Genomic DNA, 19,821 nt, shown 5'->3' on the forward strand with positions numbered 1-19,821 from the left:
GACATGACATTTATTGGCTCCCATCAGTTTATGCTTAACCACCTGGCCAGCAGGTACCAGCCTATTTTGCCTCTGAGGACCTCGGGACTCACAACAAGTAACTAGAAAAGCTGGGATTCTGCAGTGAAGGCAACCTTCATCCAGAGAGAAGGAGTCCCGTCTCAGGTGATGTTGGAGCCAGCTAAGGGCCAGCCCACTCTGAGGGGCTTCACAGCTTTTGCACCCAGCTTTTGTCTTGGCTTCCTTGGAAACAGGACATTATAGTTGTCCCTGGGAAGATGAACCTTCCCCCCAGGAAGGACATGTGGCAGAAAACCAGGGAAATATAGACTTGCCTTCACAAACCAGCCCGGCCTCTCCACTATATAGACAGGCAGACTCACACTAGAGGCACAACAGTACTTAAGACTGTGCTATTTGAACCCATGGTGCTGTTTTACAGTCTGCCCCTCCCCCACACAACACTCCAATTCACCCCCATCCGTAGTCACTGCACTACACCCCAAAGGTTACTTTCTTCTGTGGACGAAAGGGGCCACATGCTGACCTGACAAGCTCAGGGGAGGCCTGCATGATGGTCTTGCAAACTCAGAGACCTAAAGTAACCACAAAGGATGGTCTGAAATTAAACTTTAACTAAAAGCAGTGATGGTGGGCAGTTACATCCTCGGCCGGTATCGTCACTGACAAGGTCGACCTTTACCTTCACTGAGCCTGTCTGTCTTTTTGCATCTATAGAGTGGTTCTCAACCTTGGCTGCACATTGAATCACCTGGGAATCTTTTTAAAATCCTGATTTCTGGGCCTCATCCTCCGGAAATCCTGTTTCTTTGTTACTAATGTTGTGGCCCCAACTCATAACAAAGAAACAGAATTTCCGGAGCCTGAGGCCCAGAAATTAGGATTTTAGGATTCCCAGGTGATTCTAATGTGCAGCCAAGGTTGAGAACCACTGATCTATAGTAACATATCCTTGAAATGTCTGGGTAACTTGTAACTTCCCTTTTTCCAAACCCCTTGGGGCTCAACCTAATGTGCCTGGGCACCAGGACAGATACCACAAATTTCTTCATTGTTATCATGTTAATTGTTCCTGCACCCACCTAAGTATGTGTCTATCATTTTACTTTTTATCCAATCCCAGGGGTACCCTCTCCCGCCCCCCCCCCCCCCCCGCTTTACTTTCTCCTGCCTCTCTAATCTATCACCAGTGAATTTCATGTAACCCACCTACATCCCTTCCTTTGATTGCAATGTATAAAAATAGATGAGAAACCACCATTCTCTGGAGCATTATCCCAATGCGTTGAGATATTGCTTCCTGGCAGTTGTCGACAGTTTGGCTCAAATAAACTCACAAAATTCTTTACAGGTTTGAATGTTTTGTTCACACTTCTTTTATTGGGGAGCATACACAGGTCACTTCCCAGGGTGGAAAGCAGCCCGACGCCACTTGGCAAGACCCAGAACAATGTTGGCCAGAGTCAGGGATGCCACCATTGCTAGGACTAAGCCCAGCATCAAAGAGGTGAGAGAAGAGGTCGACTCCTCCACGTCAGGGTTGCCAGTCTTTCCCAAGAAGATCAGTGGCCCCACCGTGACATCTGCCTCTTCTGTCACTGAAAGATAAGACATCGAAGGGTCACCTTTGTCCCTCACCAGGAATCGGGTTAGGGGTTTTGCTCTGCCTCAGTGGGCTGAACTAGGTTTTGTTTTAATCAAGAAAGCTCAAGCCCTAGCCGGTTAGCTCAGTGGATAGAGCATTGGCCTGCGGACTGAAGAGTTCCAGGTTTGATTCCAGTGGAGGGCACGTGCCCGGTTGCAGACTTGATCCTCAGTAGGGGGCATGCAGAAGGCATGATCAATGATTCTCATCATTGATGTTTCTCTCTCTCTCTCTCCCTTCCGCTTTAATAAAAATATATCTTGTTAAAGAAGAAAGCTCAAAATTGCACCCCTAGGAGTAAACATCTTTAAATGGGGGACGAAGGAGAAGAACGTCACCCTAAAGTGACAGCAGGTACCCTAGACCAAGGGGAGAGCAGTAGCCCTATGGCCACCGTAAGACCTACCGTGCCTGCGCCTGCGGGAAGCAGACTCTTGCCCCTGTCCCACCAGTCTCCTGGAACGAGTTGGAATGCCACAGCTGCCCTTGTTACAGCAGTGACAGATATCAGCAGTGCCTTCTACTGGGGACCAGCTGAGAGGGAAAGACGAGAGGATTAGATGACTGGGTTGCCTGCAAGAAGCAGTTTGCTGATAATATTCATGTTGGGGAACAGACACAAGGGTGGTCAATCAGGTTTTCTACCCCAGCCATGTCCAATCTCATCTCCTCACCTGTTGGAGGACTTGCTGAAGGAACAGGCTTTGTTTAGTTGGTCTGGGACTTGGTCAGCTGAAGTGACCTTCAGATGGCAGGTGATATATAACTGGAAGTAAAAGCAGTTATTACTAGGGGAGCTCTAAGCTGTATCAGTGACTTTAATAAGTCATTTCTTATATAACCCTTAACCCTTGAGGGGAAGGGTGAAGAGCTTCATTTTAGAGAGGGGGCAACAGAAGGTCAGAGATTACCTTGTCTAAAACTTCAGAGCAAGTAGCAAATTGGACTCTAAATTGGAACCCATTATCTTTACTTTCCCAGCCTCTCCCAAACTTGTCTAATCACCAAGCATGCCCAACCGAGGCCCATTAAGTCAGAACCTTGGGGCCAGGGCCAGGGATCAAGCCCAAAGGGGCCATTATACCCCGGCCACCTGGAGTAGGTAAAATTTTGACAAACCCAGGGCTCAGGTCAGCTCTGGTCCTCTTGCTAGGACACCTCAGCCAGAGGTCCTATTTTATACTCTCTGTGGTACATCAACAGCCCCCTGCCAACCCTGCAAGGGCATGGAAATTCTATCGCCTTCTCTCTGAAGCCTCCTGCAGAGCCACAAACCTTGGCCACCACCTAGGGGGCAAGTATACAGGCAGGGAAGCCATCTTGGAAACAAACAAGGCAGGAGGCTCTTCTCTCTGCCCCACCACAGAAGGGTTCTGGGGCCTTGAGAGCCCCTGCTCCAGGAGGGAACTGTTCTTATCCTCAGCACATTTTTCTGATGCTAACTGGGGCCTACGATCCTAGGGTGGTTCCCCATTAGCTCTTGAATAAGCTGTTCCTTCTCCCTTGTGCCAGGGCCACAGTCAGCCAGGCCACACAGCCCACCTTTGAGGGAGACCCCTCCCAGAGCTCGGGCTGCCTCCCACTGATCAGCACTGTCCTCTGGTCTCTAGTTACCTCCCTCTCCCTGGGGATGCAGATACCAGTGCAGGCAACCACCTGTATAAAACCTTGGGCCCGTCCTGCCCACTGGACCACCCCTGAAGTCAACCTCAACTCCCTATCCCCAAAGGATCCTCTAGCCTATGGCCCACAAGGGGGGATCAGGACCCTGTCTCAAAGTCTGTTCTCCTTTATCCCCAGTTCCGTTCAACCCAGGACCTGTCATCAGAAGCTTCGGGACATCGCACTAACAGCTTTAATTCCCGCCCCTCCTGCTATCCACCAGTCTGTATCAAACTATTTCTGCTCTCAGAACAGAACTGCGGGCGAGGTGAGGGAGCAGCAACATACTCTTCTACGAATTCACACTGCTTGCCCCTAATGCCTCCCAGCCTTTGAGCCTCTGGTTCGGTGGTTTGCAAATCTGGCTGCTTGTTAGAGTTATGGGGAACTTAAGTGGCTTTCGATGCATTTTCAAGTAAAACAAGATAGACTAGTGGATGGATGATGCTATAGTAAAACATTAATGATAGAACCTAGGTGGTAGGTACATAGGTGTTTGCTATAAAATTCTTTCAGGGTAATGTTTGAAGATTTTTATAAGATGTTGGAAAAGGCGATGCCAGGCCCCACCCCAATTAAGTGAAACTATATGGGAATAGATGCAAGTATCATAATCACTTTCCAGGGGATTAAGTATAGAGCTGGAGTTGAGAACCCCTGTTTTAATCACTTCTCCCTCCTGACCAGCTATTCCAAACTTTACAACCCCTATTTCTAACTTGCTTAAAAGCTACTTGAGCCCAGCTGGCATGGCTCAGTGGTTGAGCATCAACCTATGAGCCAGAGGGTCATGGTTGGATTCCTGGTCAGGGCACATGCCCGGGTTGCAGGCTCCATCCCCAGTAGGGAGCATGCAGGAGGAAGCCGATCAATGATTCTCTCTCATCATTAATGTTTCTCTCTCCCTCTCCCTTCTTCTCTAAAATCAAAATATATATATATACTTTTAAAAAATATAAGCTACTTGATTTTTATTTGTAAAATTCTACCAGCACTGTCTGACTAGAGGGCAGTCCTTCTACCTGTGCTTCCTGCCCCATCTGTCCATACCTCAGTCACCAGGAGCAGTCTACACTTTAGCTCCCACTCCCGCCATCCCCTTAGTTTCAAGTGGGCTTTCTCACTCAGTGGTTCTGAAGGGGTGGCCCCCAGAGCCACAGCAACAGCCTTTGGGGACTTGTCAGCAATGCAGATTCTAGTCTCCAATCCAGACCTACTGAGCCAGACCCTGGAGGCAGGGCCCAGCAATATAGTTCAATGGGCCCTCTACGATGCTGATGCATTTGGGTTTCACAAAGTCACTGGTCTAGCCCAGTAGTCGGCAAACTCATTAGTCAACAGAGCCAAATATCAACAGTACTATTGAAATTTCTTTTGAGAGCCAAATTTTCTAAACGTAAACTATATAGGTAGGTACATTGTTATTAACTTAATTAGGGTACTCCTAAGGCTTAGGAAGAGCCACACTCAAGGGTCCAAAGAGCTGCATGTGGCTCGCAAGCCGAAGTTTGCCAACCACGGGTCTAGTCTATGATCAACTTTAAGATGCTTCGCTATATGAAAAATTCTCACCTGCTTTCCTTGCCCTTCTAGAAACCCTCCAGAAAGCTGACACCTGCTTTTTTCAACTCCTTTACCCAACCCCTCATTATCTGGGTTCTGGCCCTGCTGACCTTGGCAAGGACAAGATCAGTGACCTGGTCACCAAATACCATGGTTGTTGGTGCTCATCTTATTTGAGCCATCAGCTAAGTCTCCTGGGTTCCTCTTCTACTTTGTTCTATTTCTAGGACCCCCGATTCTGTCTCTATCCTTCATGGGTTTTCCACCTATCCAGGGGGCTGCATCACCCATGCCTTCTCCTTGAAGATCTCTCTAGAGCCCATGGCTTTATCTACTTGGCAAGTTGTGGAGTTACTAGGCTGGGGGCAGAGCTACCAGTTATTACTCGAGACAACCAGTGGGCTAAAGCAGCAGAGTAAGCCTGATCGGCCTGACCCCTAAAGTTCTGGGTATGAAAACGAGGTATTACCATGTTTCTGGAGTCATTAGCGAAGTGGAACACATCCACTGTGAACTGGAGAGTCTCTGGCCCCGGCCTGGGTGCTTTGAAAGCGGATGAAGCGTCGGAGAGGCCATCCACGAGACAACTTTGAAGAGAATGAGTGAAGAAGGAAGTTAAAGGCCGGGGAAGGCGGCATAGGTCATGTTATGCGGTTTCCCCAGAAAGGCAGCCCAGCCCTCACCCATGGAAGTCCACAATGGTGTGGTAAGGGGAGGCGTTCCGGTTTGGCGTCGGTGTAGCCACACAGTGGTCCACGAACAGTCGCAGGGGCACATGGCTGCCAGTGTGAACTTCGGCCTGGAGGTGGGCTGCATCTCCCAGCTGGAAGGTGGGGGACCTCTTCTTAGAGCTCCAGTTCTCTGAGGGACACAGTCGGGAGTGAGCCTCTCCCTGGCAGAGCTCCCCCTGCCACCTCCCCCTGCCAGCCCTCCTTGCTTACCCTCCATCAGGTACAGGGAGAAAACCAGCTTCTCCTCCGAGAACACTGTGGTCCTGAAGGGCACCCAGGTGGGCAGGATGGCATGGCTGCTCACATTGCCCTGCCTGGGAAAAGAACAGGAGCTACCTGTCGTGGGGCTCACCCCTGTGGCTCCACATCAGAGGGGGTCTCACTGCTACCTCATTGCAAAGTCAGACAGCTAGCCCAGGCAGACAGCTAGCCCAGGCAGACAGCTAGCCCAGGCAGACAGCTAGCCCAGGCAGACAGCTAGCCCAGGCAGACAGCTAGCCCAGCCAGACAGCTAGCCCAGCCAGACAGCTAGCCCAGGCAGACAGCTAGCCCAGCCAGACAGCTAGCCCAGCCAGACAGCTAGCCCAGCCAGACAGCTAGCCCAGCCAGACAGCTAGTCCAGGCAGACAGCTAGTCCAGGCAGACAGCTAGTTCAGGCAGCTGAACAGACACGAAGTCTGAGCCTGTCCCTTAACCTCCTGTACTCAACATGTGTGAGTGGTTCCTCCCAGCCACAAGGACATCTGAGCTACAGCATGAAGACAGATATCTCAAGTTCCTTTGGTTTCTAGACCCACATCTGCTCCTTAAGGTTCACCTGGGAGGCTCAGGTGTGGGGTCTGAGGCCACAGCCCCTCTCTGTACCACTCAGGATTCTTGAGGCCAGTCCTAGAGAAGAAGTCCTTCAGAGACAAATGCAGGTAGGCCTCTGAGCCTGAACTGAGACAGGAAGTCCCTGGAAGCAGTCGGGTGTCTCAAGACATCTGCCCTGCTGACCCCAGGGGGTTCTCATGGAAAAGCCTACTTCAAGAACCAGACCTCCACTAACTGGAGCTAGGATGAGGTATCTCAGCCCGAGACGAGCCTCCCCGCGGCCTGCAGACATCAGGCCAGGTGAGCCAACATGCTCAGTTCAGTCCCAAGCAGAGCTCTTTTGAAGTGAGAGATGGCCATGATCCCAGGAAGGCTTCAAGTCTCTCTGGCCAATAGGAGGGCAGGCACAGAGCCCTGCCCTTGGCGACTCCATCTCCCCCACCCAACATCATCAGGCACCCAGCTCCTCCAGCTCTCCTTAGCTCCCTCAAGTCAGCTGCCATGGGTCAGGTCTTATCTCATTCCAGTCTCCAGCTGGTCCCACCAGCTCCCGCATGTCTCTCCCACCAGCTACCGGAGGACCTTCCAGGTGGAAGAATCAGTTCTCACTCATTCTGCTTGGTGCTTGGGGAGGGGCACCTGCTAACTGAGCCTGGACACCTTCACTGCATCTCTCGGCCTTTAGAACCCATCTGTCCCCCTCCATTTATTAAGCCATAGGCACCAGGCCCCCAGGCTGTAGCCCCTATTAGGGACTCACTGCTCTCCCTGGGGGTGGGGGGGTGGCTCTGCCTAGACCTGTGGTTGGCAAACCTCGGCTTGGCAAACCAAGGCTCGCAAGCCACATGCGGCTCTTTGGCCCCTTGAGTGTGGCTCTTCCACAAAATACCACGTGCGGGCATGCACATACAGTGCGATTGAAACTTCGTGGCCCATGTGCAGAAGTCAGTATTTTGTGGAAGAGCCACACTCAAGGGGCCAAAGAGCCTCATGTGGCTCTCGAGCCTTGGTTTGCCAAGCTGCAGTTTGCCGACCACTGGCCTAGACTGTCTCAGCCCCACCTCTCCCAAGGCCCCATCCAGGATCTTGTTCTTGGAACTCCTCCCTTGACCTCTCTCCCGGCGCATGCTCATCCCTGTACCCTCACGGTATCAGCACCATCCTCCCCTACCTTCCCCCAGGGGGGCGGACAGGGATCAAGGCCTACACACTCTGCACTCAGCCCAGCACAGGACCCTGTGTGTGTTATAAGCCACAGCCACCCTCTCCTCACACTGCAGTGCGGAGTTCACGGGCACTGCTTAGTGCTCAGGGCTTGAGGGGCTTCCCCCACCCACACACGTGTACTGGGTTAGACCACGGAAACAGCAGATGTGGGCCCGAGCTTGGAACCTCTCCCTACACCAGTGGTTCTCAACCTTGGCCGCACATTAGAATCACCTGGGAATCTTTTTAAAATCCTGATTTCTGGGCCTCAGCCTCCGGAAATTCTGTTTCTTTGTTATGGGGCTGGGCCACAACATTAGTAACAAAGAAACAGAATTTCTGGAGGATGAAGCCCAGAAATCAGGATTTTAAAAAGGTTCCCAGGTGATTCTAATGTGCAACCAAGGTTGAGAACCACTGCACTACGCTATTGAAAAAGTGTTCTGAACTCCAAGGGGGGCCTGGACAGCTTTCACCCAGAGGCGGCTGTGGCCCTGAGCATTTCAGAGGCTCAGGGGGCCCCTGACTCCACCCAGGGCTGAGGGCTGTGACCACGGCCCAAGCACTTCCACTTTCTCGCAGCCATGCTGCCAGGTGCTGCTGGGAGGCTGACAGGATTGCCAAGGGGCCTTCGCACCAGTGGCAGCGACAGCTCCTCCCACACTGACCTGGGGAAGCGGCATTCTATGGGCACCTCCACGCGGTTCGTCCTCACGATGGACAGATTTCCAACAGGGCGGGGGGTGTGGAGCAGGAAGGTGCTGTACACCAAGGCATCCTCCGTCACCTGAAGGAAAGGGCAGGGTCAGCCCCACCAGCTTCACCCGTCAGAGGTGGGCCCAACCTCTGCAAGGGAGCAGGGAGGGGAGGCCAAAGGAGGCCGGGAGAACACAGGCCCGGACCCAAAGCCTGCTCTGCTGCGACCCATGGGAGAGCCTGGACAGGCACTACCCTCACACCTCAGTTTTTTTGTTCTTGAAATGTTGAGGGCTCCGCAGGGGTCTGGTTCAACTCCCAGAGGTAGAGGTGTTGGGCAGGTTCCTCTGCTCAGGCTGCCACCCCCACCCCAGGACACACCCAGTTTCCTCTTTCAGGGGAGGCCTGCAGCCAAGAAAGCCACCAGGATGAAGCCAGAAAGTTCCAAGTTACAGTGGGGCCTTGACTTACGAGTTCAATTCATTCCCAGACCGAGCTCATTAAGGAGCTCGTTAACTCAAATTACTCTATCAACACAACGCAAAAAATGTACTTTGATTTCTAGACCCACATCTGCTCCTTGTTAAGCTCCCCTTGGAGGCTCAGTCAGCACTTAAGGTGCCCTCCCTCTTCTGACTTATTCTCTCGCCCATTTCACAGAAAGCCAAATTGGTTCCACTGGTTGCCTAAGGCAGGCAGAGTACAGGTGCCACTGGAGCAATTTGCAGCTTCTAATCAGCTTTTCAGGAGATCACCTGGGGCCCAAGTGGTTGCCTGGCCTGCCCAACCCCTCAATCTTCAGGGGAGAGTCCTAGCTTTCCATTAAAGAGTGCCCAGTCAGAGTTGGTCCGACGGTTGTGGGTTATTGTTAAGCTGATTAAGGAGTGCCCAGGCAGACCAGCTGCAGAATTTGCGAGGCCCACTGCGAAATGAAAATGTTCAAAAGTTAAGATTTCCAGGACAGCAGGGCATTAAACCACGTGTGGGCCTGTGCGGGAGTCATTCCCAAGCAGCCCTGCCCCAGGTGATCCTTATCAGGCAAGATTGGGAAACCAATCATGGGAAATGCTGCACTTGGCAGGCTAGTGGAGTCATCTGGGATCTTAAAGATACTGATGTCTGGCTCCCACTTCTGTTCTGGTTTAGTGCAGGATATGGGAACCAGGAGTTCTAAAAGCCCCAGCTTAGTTTTAACAGCTGAATCTAATGCAAGGATTTGAGAGTGACTAAGCTAGAATGATTCCTTAAATACCTACTGCACCTCTCCGGCTTCCCAGCCCTCCCCCCAGGCATACAAGGGCCCAGCAGTCTTCAAGGCAAACCCTGGGAACCACACCTAAAGCTCGAGCTCCAGGGGATGCCTCCAGGGGCTGGGCTTGTCCCGCCCCAGCCAACTACTAAGATTTAAGTCCAGAGCTGGGTGGGCAGAAGTGGGAGCCCCATGATGGAGGGGAGGACAGGTTCTCCAGGAAGCAGAATGAAGTTGGTCCAGGGATTGTAGGCCAGCTGGGGATCTGTGCCCCGCCAGCTCTAACCTGCTGGAAGGCCCCTCCTAGTCTGAGGATAGCAGTTTTGTGATAGCATTGATGAGATGCCCTATTGAGTTCAATTAGCCTGTGGTCAAATTGGTTTCGTTATAGACCATTTTGCTGAAAGGCACAGAACCTATTTATGACACTGAGGACTTACTAACCCCTCACTTTAGCAGAGAGGTCTGGCCTGGACAACTCATTTCTCCTCCTGAACATGCCTCCCACATTAAGCCCTCACTCCCCAGTCTGACCTAAAATGCACTGCCCTCTGGACTCCACCCCACCTACCTAATTTGGCCAACTAAAGGCAGGAGCCACCAACTCCCCCCCCCCCTCCGCCACCCCTACCCCCCCCCCCCAGCTTTAGGCCTCAGTTGCTCCTCTTCCCACCCCACAAGTGAAAGGGAGCTGCCCTCGTCCCAGCCACACTGCCCCTGAATCCACACTGCCCATTGCGGGCCACCTCTCCCATGTCCTCCCACCCATGCCAGGCCCAAGCCTCACCTGCAGGCTGTTGCCACACTCATGTAGCCCAACCTCAAACCTGACCACAGCATCGGTGTCCATAGAGACCAGGGGCTCACAGTCCTCGGGGCCCAGGGTGAGGTCTGCAGGCCTGATGAGCTTCCCGGTGCCAAAAAGGTCTTTGCTGACAGTGACCACGAGCTGGGCCTCCAGACACTTCACCACAACGCGGGGGGTCCCTCTCTGCCATATGGGCTGGGAGTAGCAGAGCTCCGTGCCTCCCCAGAGCAGAAAGCAGAGGAAAAGCCCATAGCTCAGCGCCATGACACCTACAAACACTCCCTCTAGTAACTGCTGGGCAGCCACCCCTGCCCTCTTATACCCTGGATGATGGCCACTCACACCTGGACTCCCACCTGCCCCCCTTCCTCAGCCAATCCAGGCAGCCAGGCCCTTGTGCTCACATTGGCACCCCGTGCGGCAGCGTGGGCATCACCTGCAGCTTGTTAGCAATGCAGGCTCTCAGCCCCACCCCAACCTACAGGGCCAGAATCTGGCTTTACACTCCCTCCCCAGCTGATTTGTATTCATGTTAAAGTTTGAGAAGTGTGGGCTGGCAGCCTGGCCAATCATAATTTCTCATCCCTTTCTACTCCCACCCCACGTGCTGACCTCTCCTCATAGCCCACTGAGGGAGCTAAGAGCTGGCCCAGGTCGATGGGAGAGGCCAAGAGAAAGGTCTTGATTGAAGGGTGGGTGGAATTTTATTGGAGAAGGCAGGTAGCTTATTCCAAGTCAGAGCGGGAAGAGGCATCCTTAGGAGCGGGCAAATTTTGACCTGCTGCCCAACATTATGGAAGATAGGAGGGGAGGTCAGTTGAGGTAGAGGCAGCTAAGTGAGTAGAGGTGTAGAAAGGACACTGTATGGGCTGGGGAGGGGCAATTTCAGCTCAGAGTTGCTGGAGCTTCAGATTGGGGGTGGGAGTGGGGGCAGAGAAGCAAGAGTGGCAGTTTAGAGGGCTGGGGAGGACCGTGAAGGTGCTGGCTGAGAGGTTGGATTTTACTCTGCAGTAGAGAAGCACCGCAGAGGGGCTGAATCAGGTGCGTAATCTGCTAGCTCTGCCTGGAAGCCGTTGACTAGAGGCAAGGGTCAGAGGCTCCTGCGCCAGTCCTGATGGGAGAGGGTAGAGCAGACCGACAGGGTCAGCATTTACAATGGCCTACTCTACCAGACCTGGGTGAAACGCCTTCCGGAGGGGAGGAGAAATACAAAAATTAATGGCACTGATTCCTAGGGGTAGAAGTATGTACTCACTTGTAAATGCATGCCTCTAAACTAATTGAACCATACACACACACACAAAGAAAAGAAATAAATAAAATAAAGTAATTGAGCCATAAGTTTAAATTGCTGAAATACCCCATTGGGGTGTGTGTGTGTGTGTGTGTGTGTGTGTGTGTGTGTGTGTGTGTGTTTAATATTCTAGTTTACTTGTGGGAAGATAAATAACGGAGGGAAGAAATTACCCCGACAACTTCCTCTGAGCTGATCGACATGGGGGTGGGGGGCAGATACAGTCAACAGAGAGGAGCAGGTAGGAACTCAGAGCTCAGGCTCCAAGCTCCCCTCGGTGGTACCCCCGTGGAAGCCCCCTCTCTGGGTTTCCTGCCTTCCATGCCCAGAGGGAGGGAGCCAGCCGTGGCCTGAGGCCCTGGCGGGACAGCTAGCTGAGAGACTGTACCCTACGCAAGGCCTCACAGAGGAAGGAAGGGGCGTCCCATATTGTTACCCACGGCTGTGTGTTCGAGTTGTGCTCACAATAGGGTGGGGTGGGCTGGTGATGAGAAACCAGGGCCTCCCTGAAGCCTCATATCCACCCCCTCTTGCTCTCTGCCTCAGAGCTAACCCCCTGAGAAGACTTCAGAACAAAAGATATGAAGAAAGTGGTGAGGGTCAGATGAGGCATGTACTGGTGGGGGGAGTCTGATAAGGATAGGGGTGTCTTTTTTTTTTAATGTATTTTTATTGATTTCAGAGAGGAAGTGAGGGGGAGAGAGAGATAGAAACATCAATGATGAGATAGAATCATTGATGGCTGTTTCCTGCATGCCCCCCACTGGGGATTGAGCCCGCAACTGGGTCATGTGCCCTTGACAGGAATCGAACCCAGGACCCTTTTCAGTCCTCAGGCCGATGCTCTATCCACTGAGCCAAACCAGCTAGGGCGATAGGGGTGTCTTTATATGCATGGAGTGGTGGTTAGCAAGTGGTATGGGGCTTGTGTTTTTCTCTTTTTTTATTTCTGTTTTTGTGTGAGTGTGAGAGTGTGTGTGTGTGTGTGTGTGTGTGTGTGTGTGTGTGTGTGTGAGAGAGAGAGAGAGAGAGAGAGAGAGAGAGAGAGAGAGAGAGGTTGAGAGAGAGAGAGATTCTCTTTTTTGGAAAGAGAACTAGAGACACCTCCATCAGGAAGCATGACCTGCCCAGCCCAAGCCAGATTCTGGAGCTTTTGCATTTTTTTTTCTGGGAAGTGCTGCCCTCTGGTGGCCAGAATGCACCAAAGGCCCGGCCACCAGCCCAGAGCACAGCATTTTTCTTAACATTCCTTATTGCCCAGATGTTGGTTTCTAAGTACTATTCCTCTGTAAAAGCAGAACCCAGGGGTCCTTGGAGAGTTGGATGATTCAAGGGTAAGGCCAAAAAATACAAGGAGACTCTGGAACATACTGTTAAGCCAAAAAAAAAAAAAAGCTCACAAAATGACGAGGATGTGTCAAAAGGACACAAGAGGCAAACAGAATGGTGGTGGTGACTGGGGGGGGGGGGGGCGGGCAGAGGGAGGTAATCCCACTGGCCCAACTGGGGGCAACTGTGCATCAAATGAATAGGACAATAAAAACTACACACTGAGTAAGAATCCATGAGCATCGTGCTGATGATAAAAACACATAGGTGGGAAAACTTTTTCTGTAAAATTGAAATTTCCTTACACTAGAATGCCGGCTAGTAACCATTTGCAATCATCATAGTAATAGATTCAGGCAAGAATTATCTGTGCATGTTAAAAAATTAGTTGATGGCATGACGGAGATGTTAGCTAAATCTATGGTGATGATATTTAGCAATATCAGTATCAAATCAATGTGCTGTACACCTTAAACTTCTACAATGTTATATGTCACTCATATCTTGATAAAGCTGGAGGAAAAGTTCTGAAGATGGATAGTAGTGATGGTTGCACAACAATGTGAATGTACTCAATTGTGCACTTAAAATTGGTTAAAATGGGAAATTTTATGGTATGTTTGTTTTACCACAATAAACCTAGTTGATGGAAGTTTGAATGCATAGTTTCAAAGTTTCTCTCTAAAGATTCTTTATTAACTACAAAGGATTAAGTGGTGTTTTTGGGTTTTCTTTGGACAGACAACTGTTTAGTTTTTATTTCATAATCATAAACTTAACTCTGTAATCCAGTCAGACTGGGAAGGGGTAAGGAAATTATGGAACCCAATAAACCGGCAAGAACACAAAGATTATAGAACATTCCAAGCAAATCGGGGTGAAGGGGTGCTCCCCTGAGCTACAGAAGGAATGTCTGGTGGTTAAGATACAACACAAGTCAAATTTGTTAGAGTTGTCCACAGTCAGCATGTCTTGCTGGCCTTGCCATTCCTGGACCCAGAGCGCCATGGCTGTCACAATATCCAGGCCTTCCTTCACCTGGCGAAGTCCACATGCTTGCCATCCGACCCCTCAGTCTCGGCAGCGCAGGTGAAACACTGGGAGCCGTTTGTGTTCGGTCCAGCCTTGGCCATGGACAAGATGCCAGGACCTGTATGTTTCAGGACGAAGTTCCCATCCTCAGCTTTCTCCCCATGGATGGACTCGCCGCCTGTGCCATTATGGCGTGTGAAGTCACCACCATGGCACACAAATCCCGGGATAATTCCGTGAAAGCAGGAACCTTTAGAACCAGGTCCTTTCTCCCCAGTGCTCAGAGCACGGAAGTTTTCTGCTGTCTTTGGAACTTTGTCTGCAAACAGCTCGAAGGAGACGCCGCGGCCCAAGGGCTCACCGTTGACGGTGATGTCGAAAAACACGGTGGGGTTCACCATGGCTGGTCACGGGCGGCTTCGGGGCGGCGGCGTCTGCAAAGCTAAGTGCTTTCTTTATAGTGGATAAATCTGGCAGACACCACTTTAGCCATATTGTCAAAGTTAACTAACCATTAGTGGGATAATGGGATAACCTGACCTCAGGTGCCTCCTGATGTGAGGGGATGATGCCGAGTGTTCAGAAAAAAAGCATATACGGATATATGTATGGAGATATATATATATATGGATATGTGTGTGTGTGTGTATATGTGTACATACATATACAGACACATATTTACACAAGTGTAAAGCGATACAAGAGAGAGCATGTGTAGCAAATGGTCACATTTGCTGAATCTGGGTAAAGGGCAAACAGAATTTCAAACCCTCTCTCGCCCTGGCAGGGGAGCTCAGTTGGTTAGAGTGTCATCTCGATAAGCCAAGGTTGCAGGTTTGATCCCTGGTCAGGGCACATACAAGAATCAGCCACTGGATGAGTGGACCAACAATCAATCAATCAATCAATCAATCAACCTCTCTCTCTCTCTCTCGCTCTCAATTAAAAATATTTTAAAAATAAAAAAGTTAAAAATAAACTCTCTCTAAGTCAGATTCAAGTGAAAGAGAAGACAATGGGATCCAATTTCAGAAAAAGGCTATTAACAAGTTTTCAAAAGCAACTGCTGAAACAAAATATGAGGTTACTTGGCATAAAACAAACCAACAAAAGAGCTGTAAGATCTTTTTTTTTTCTTTTTTTTTTAAATATATTTTATTGATTTTTTACAGAGAGGAAGGGAGAGGGATAGAGAGTTAGAAACATCGATGAGAGAGAAACATCGATCAGCTGCCTCCCGCACACTCCCCACTGGGGAAGTGCCCGCAACCAAGGTACATGCCCTTGACCGGAATCGAACCCGGGACCCTTGAGTCCGCAGGCCGACGCTCCATCCACTGAGCCAAACCAGTCAGGGCAGGATCTTTGAAGAAAATTTTGTGAAACTTTATTGAAAATCATCAAAAAATACCTAAATGCAAAGAGAGATAGTCCCTATTCATGGATGGGAAATGCAATATCATAAAAGATATTTTCCCCCAAATTAATCTATCATTTCTATAAAAATTCCAACAGGTGTGTGTGTGTGTGAGAGAGAGAGAGAGAGAGGGAGAGAGAGAGAGAGAGAGAGAAACCTGAGAAACTGATTCTAAAATTTATATGGAAAGGCTAAGGAAGCTAAGACTTTTGAAGAAAAAGAACAGGGAGCATTTGAGATCTGGCTCCTGCCATATATAGTAAGTTTGAATCAAATAAATTCTTATAAAAATTTTCTACAAAGTTGGACATTTCTTACATCAACATTTACTTGATGCAATTGGCAAAATTCTAAAGAAGTATACCCAGGACCACCTGCAGGCCCAGACCCAGTGCCAGGTACAAATAAGGGTCCATTGTGCCCCACTGGCTCTCCATGTAGACAGAGGCATGAAAAGTGGACGGAGAATTACATTCACTGAGGAAGCAGACCAGACCCCAGGAGTGGAGTCAGGAGACGTAGTTCTTTTGCTACAAGAGAAAGAACATGCGGTGTTCCAGAGGGATGGCAACGATTTGCACATGACATACAAGACAGGACTTGTGGAAGCCCTCTGCAGGTTTCAGTTCACACTCAAGCACCGTGATGCATCCGATCGTGGTGAAATACCCACCTGGCAAAGTCATTAACCAGCGTGTGTCCATGTGGCTCGAGGTGAAGGAATGCCACAGTATTGTAATCCCTTCATGAAAAGTGACCTTTACATAAAGATTGATGTGCAGTTTCCTCAAAACAACTGGATCAACCCCGGCCAGCTTTCTGAACTAGAAGACCTTCTGCCATCCAGACCAGAAGTCCAGAACATCATCGAAGACACAGAGGAAGTAGAGCTCCAGGAATTCAACAGCACTCGGGGCTCTAGAGGCAGGCAGAGGCGCAGAGCCTACAGCGACAGCTCCGATGAGGAAAGCAGCAGCCACCCTGGATCAGGAGTGCAGTGTGCCCATCTGTAACCGCCCCCATGTGCCCTGGTTGGTTTTCAGCCATCCCGCTGGAAGGTCTGGTCAATTCAAATGAACAGATGGACATTTCCTGGTCTACGTGTAACTTTTAAAATTGGTACAGTACCACTCGGTCAGTGTGGCTCAGTGGTTGAGCATTGACTTATGAAATAGGAAGTTATGGTTTGATTCCCCATCAGCGCATATGCCAGGGTTGTGGGCTTGATCCCCACTGTGGGGCATGCAGGAGGCAGCTGGTCAATGATTCTCTCTCATCATTGATGTTTCTATCTCTCTCTCCCTCTCCCTTCCTTTCTGAAATCAATAAAAATATCCTATACAATAAAAGCATAGTATGCAAATTGTCCCCTCAACCAGGATTTCATCTGGGAGTTCTACCAGGGGGCGGGGCTAGCCAGGGGAAGGGCAGCCGGCAGCTGCTAGGGACCCTACCAGTGTATGAATTTTGTGCACTGGGCCTCTAGTATTTTTTTATAAATAAAATAAAATTGGTATAGTATCTACAGAGTGTATAATTTAAACTAACTACAAAGCTCTACATCAGGGGTCCTCAAACTTTTTAAACAGGGGGCCAGTTCACTGTCCCTCAGACCGTTGGAGGGCCGGACTATAGTTTTAAAAAAAACTATGAACAAATTCCTATGCACACTGCACATATATTATTTTGAAGTAAAAAAACAAAATGGGAACAAATACAATATTTGTATTTGCATGTGGCCCGCGGGCCGTAGTTTGAGGACCCCTGGTCTACATCTTCATCTGACTGTTCAGTAGCAGAGGAAAGCACTTGAGGAAGCAAGACTTACACTCAAGTTCCAAGGTTCAGTCTTGGACATCTGTGCTCGGTTTCCATCAGTTTCGTGTAGATTCTTTTGTTCCCATATTTGAAATTCAAAGCCCACACTGTAAAGTTTGTGTGCATTCTGTCTTGAAGCTTTGTGTGTTTGGCTGTACCTGCATAATAAGCTGCTACAACTAGAATAAATGATTTCAAAACCTGTATCTCGTTTAGGTGCATGGAAATGGGCTTTGCACACAGTAGGTTTGGAGCTGACTGGGAACAATGGAAAATTACATCAGCTGTGGTTGTCATGTTATTGGTTTGGTGTTTTTTTTTTCTTGTTTTTTTAATCATCTTGTGAAAGATTTCAAAATTCAATAATAAAAAGCAGTTGGTGTAAAAAAATATATAGGACTTTTCCTTTCTGCCTGTTTCCCTGTGAAGACAAAACAACTGGCATGTAATAGAGACAAATTGGGCAGCTGGAATTTGCCAGACATGCCTATGTACATGCCACCATTCGTTAATTCTGTAGTCAGACTTTTGCTGGAGGGACCCTAATGGACTAAGATTTGTTATACTGCTTTGTTCAGTGGGTAAAGTGAAAGGAAATTTAGGGATATAAATGGAAAGGGGCTCTGGAGTATGTGGGAAATATTTCATTATCTCATTGTTAAATGTCAAATAATATATAAAATTTTCAGCCCACTTGACAGACTATGTGACCTTGATTACAGCAAAGGAAGATTGATAATTTTCAAAGTTTTTGTACAATGTTTTGGCTTTTTATTATAGAGCGTTAAAAAATTACCTTAAAAAGTAAGTGCCTATGTCCATTGGTTATGCTTATATGCATGCATACAAGTCCTTCGGTTGATCTCTTACCACCCCCCTCCCGCCCCCCAGCCCTCCTCAGCCTTCCCGCTGTAGTTGACACTGGCGGGTAGGGGAGGCCAGGGAAATGTCAAGCGGGGGGAAAAAGAGGAGACATATGTAATACTCTTTGTAATACTTTAAGCAATAAAACAAAATTTAAAAAAAAAAGTAAGTGCCTAAAGTAAAAAGGAAATCTACTCCCTCCCAGCCCCAACCATTGTTAGCAGTTTGTGGTGAGTCCTTCCCGGCATTTTCTTCTAGGCATATATATATAAGCATTTCAAATACACTAACTAAATGCAATGTGGATTGGACCCTGGTACAGAAAAAGCACACGAGTGGAAAAACAGGTAGTTATTAATATTAACCAAATAAAGTCTGGAGTTTCGTTAACATTAATGTATCAAGGTCAATTTATCAGTTTTCACAAATGTATCATGGTTATGTAAAAAAGTTAACATTAGGGGAAACTAGATAAAGAATATGTAGGAACTCTGTGTAGCTTTTGGGCAACTTTTCTGTACACCTAAAATTACTCCAAAAGAAAAACTTTATTTTAAAAATATACTTTAGAATGAGGATCATATTCTACACTATTATGCAAATTGATTTTCCACATAACAAGATGTGGGGACATCTTTCATGCTGAAAATCACTATTTTTTATGGCAATAGAACATCATTATATGGATGCACCACAGTTTATTCAAGCAGTATCCTCTTGCTGAACATTTAGATGGTTGCAATGTTTCCACTGCTACAAACTTGAACTTCCTTGTACATCTATCTTTCCATGGTTGCATGGATATTTCTGTAAGACCAATTCTTAGAAGTAGATTTGTGGGTCAAAAGTATGTATATTTAAATGTGTATATTGAGTATGTATATTAAACCCATTTTTATTCCTGCCGACCTTATATGAACATGCCTGTCTCTCCCCTTCCCCTTGAACACACCTGGCCTTTATACTCTTTATCCCTGATGTCCACACTAATCCAGCAAGTGGGGGGAGTATCCTTCATGTTATATCCCCTACCAGCCGGTGATTGTGGGGCACATTCCCTGCCAGCTCTGGGTATGACCATGTTGTACACACTGACATCTAGGCCAAAGGCACTTGTGTACCTTTCTCAGGGGTCAAGCTGCACAGACTATGTTTCTTGAACTGGAAGCAAAAGACTATTTGAACACTTTCCAAGACTCTGTGTAAGTGCTTGACTGACTGGTGTTTAGACCCCTGCTCACCTGCTAGTCGGGGGTGTGGTGCTGAAGTTTCAGGACCATCGCTGTTTTTGTTTTTAAACAGAACTGTGAGGATGGAGAATGATGGGGACTGCTAATTTGGAGACGGTGGTTAGGAAAGGACATTCTGAGGGAGTGACATTTGAATGAGGTGAGGGAGTGAGTTGTGCAAATACCTGGGGAAAGACAGCTCCAGGCCAAGGGAACTGCAAGTACAAAGGCCCTGAGGTAGAAGCAGGCTTGTATGTCCAGGAAAATCGAGGAGGCCAGGGTGGCTGAGCAGAATGAATGAGAGGGAGCGGAGGGAGATGAACTCAGGGACAAATTCATGAAAGACCTTGTAGGCCTTTCGATCTCATTCTAATGAGAAGCCACTCAAGGATGAGAGCGGGAGAGTAACAGGCTAGAGCAGGGGTGGGCAAACTTTTTGACTCG

At 48.9% G+C, this 19,821-nt stretch overlaps 1 protein-coding gene and 1 pseudogene across 2 annotated transcripts; both read right to left on the minus strand.

Moving 5' to 3' along the window:
- Positions 1-1,419: 1,419 nt before the first annotated feature.
- Positions 1,420-10,658, minus strand: ZP3 (zona pellucida glycoprotein 3; the record flags this gene model as incomplete). The annotated part of the gene is made up of 8 exons (XM_081088840.1): positions 1,420-1,619; positions 2,073-2,200; positions 2,341-2,432; positions 5,361-5,478; positions 5,575-5,752; positions 5,833-5,932; positions 8,306-8,428; positions 10,374-10,658. 8 exons carry the CDS (start codon positions 10,656-10,658, stop codon positions 1,420-1,422), a joined length of 1,224 nt encoding a protein of 407 aa, XP_080944966.1.
- Positions 10,659-13,963: 3,305 nt separating this feature from the next.
- Positions 13,964-14,450, minus strand: LOC308518015 (peptidyl-prolyl cis-trans isomerase A-like; annotated as a pseudogene). The gene has a single exon. The product of its transcript is annotated as a peptidyl-prolyl cis-trans isomerase A-like (transcript).
- Between the last annotated feature and the right edge of the window lie 5,371 nt (positions 14,451-19,821).

The sequence above is a fragment of the Myotis nattereri genome (assembly GCF_964212035.1).
Source record: "Myotis nattereri genome assembly, chromosome: 4".
Classification (NCBI taxonomy): domain Eukaryota; kingdom Metazoa; phylum Chordata; class Mammalia; order Chiroptera; family Vespertilionidae; genus Myotis; species Myotis nattereri.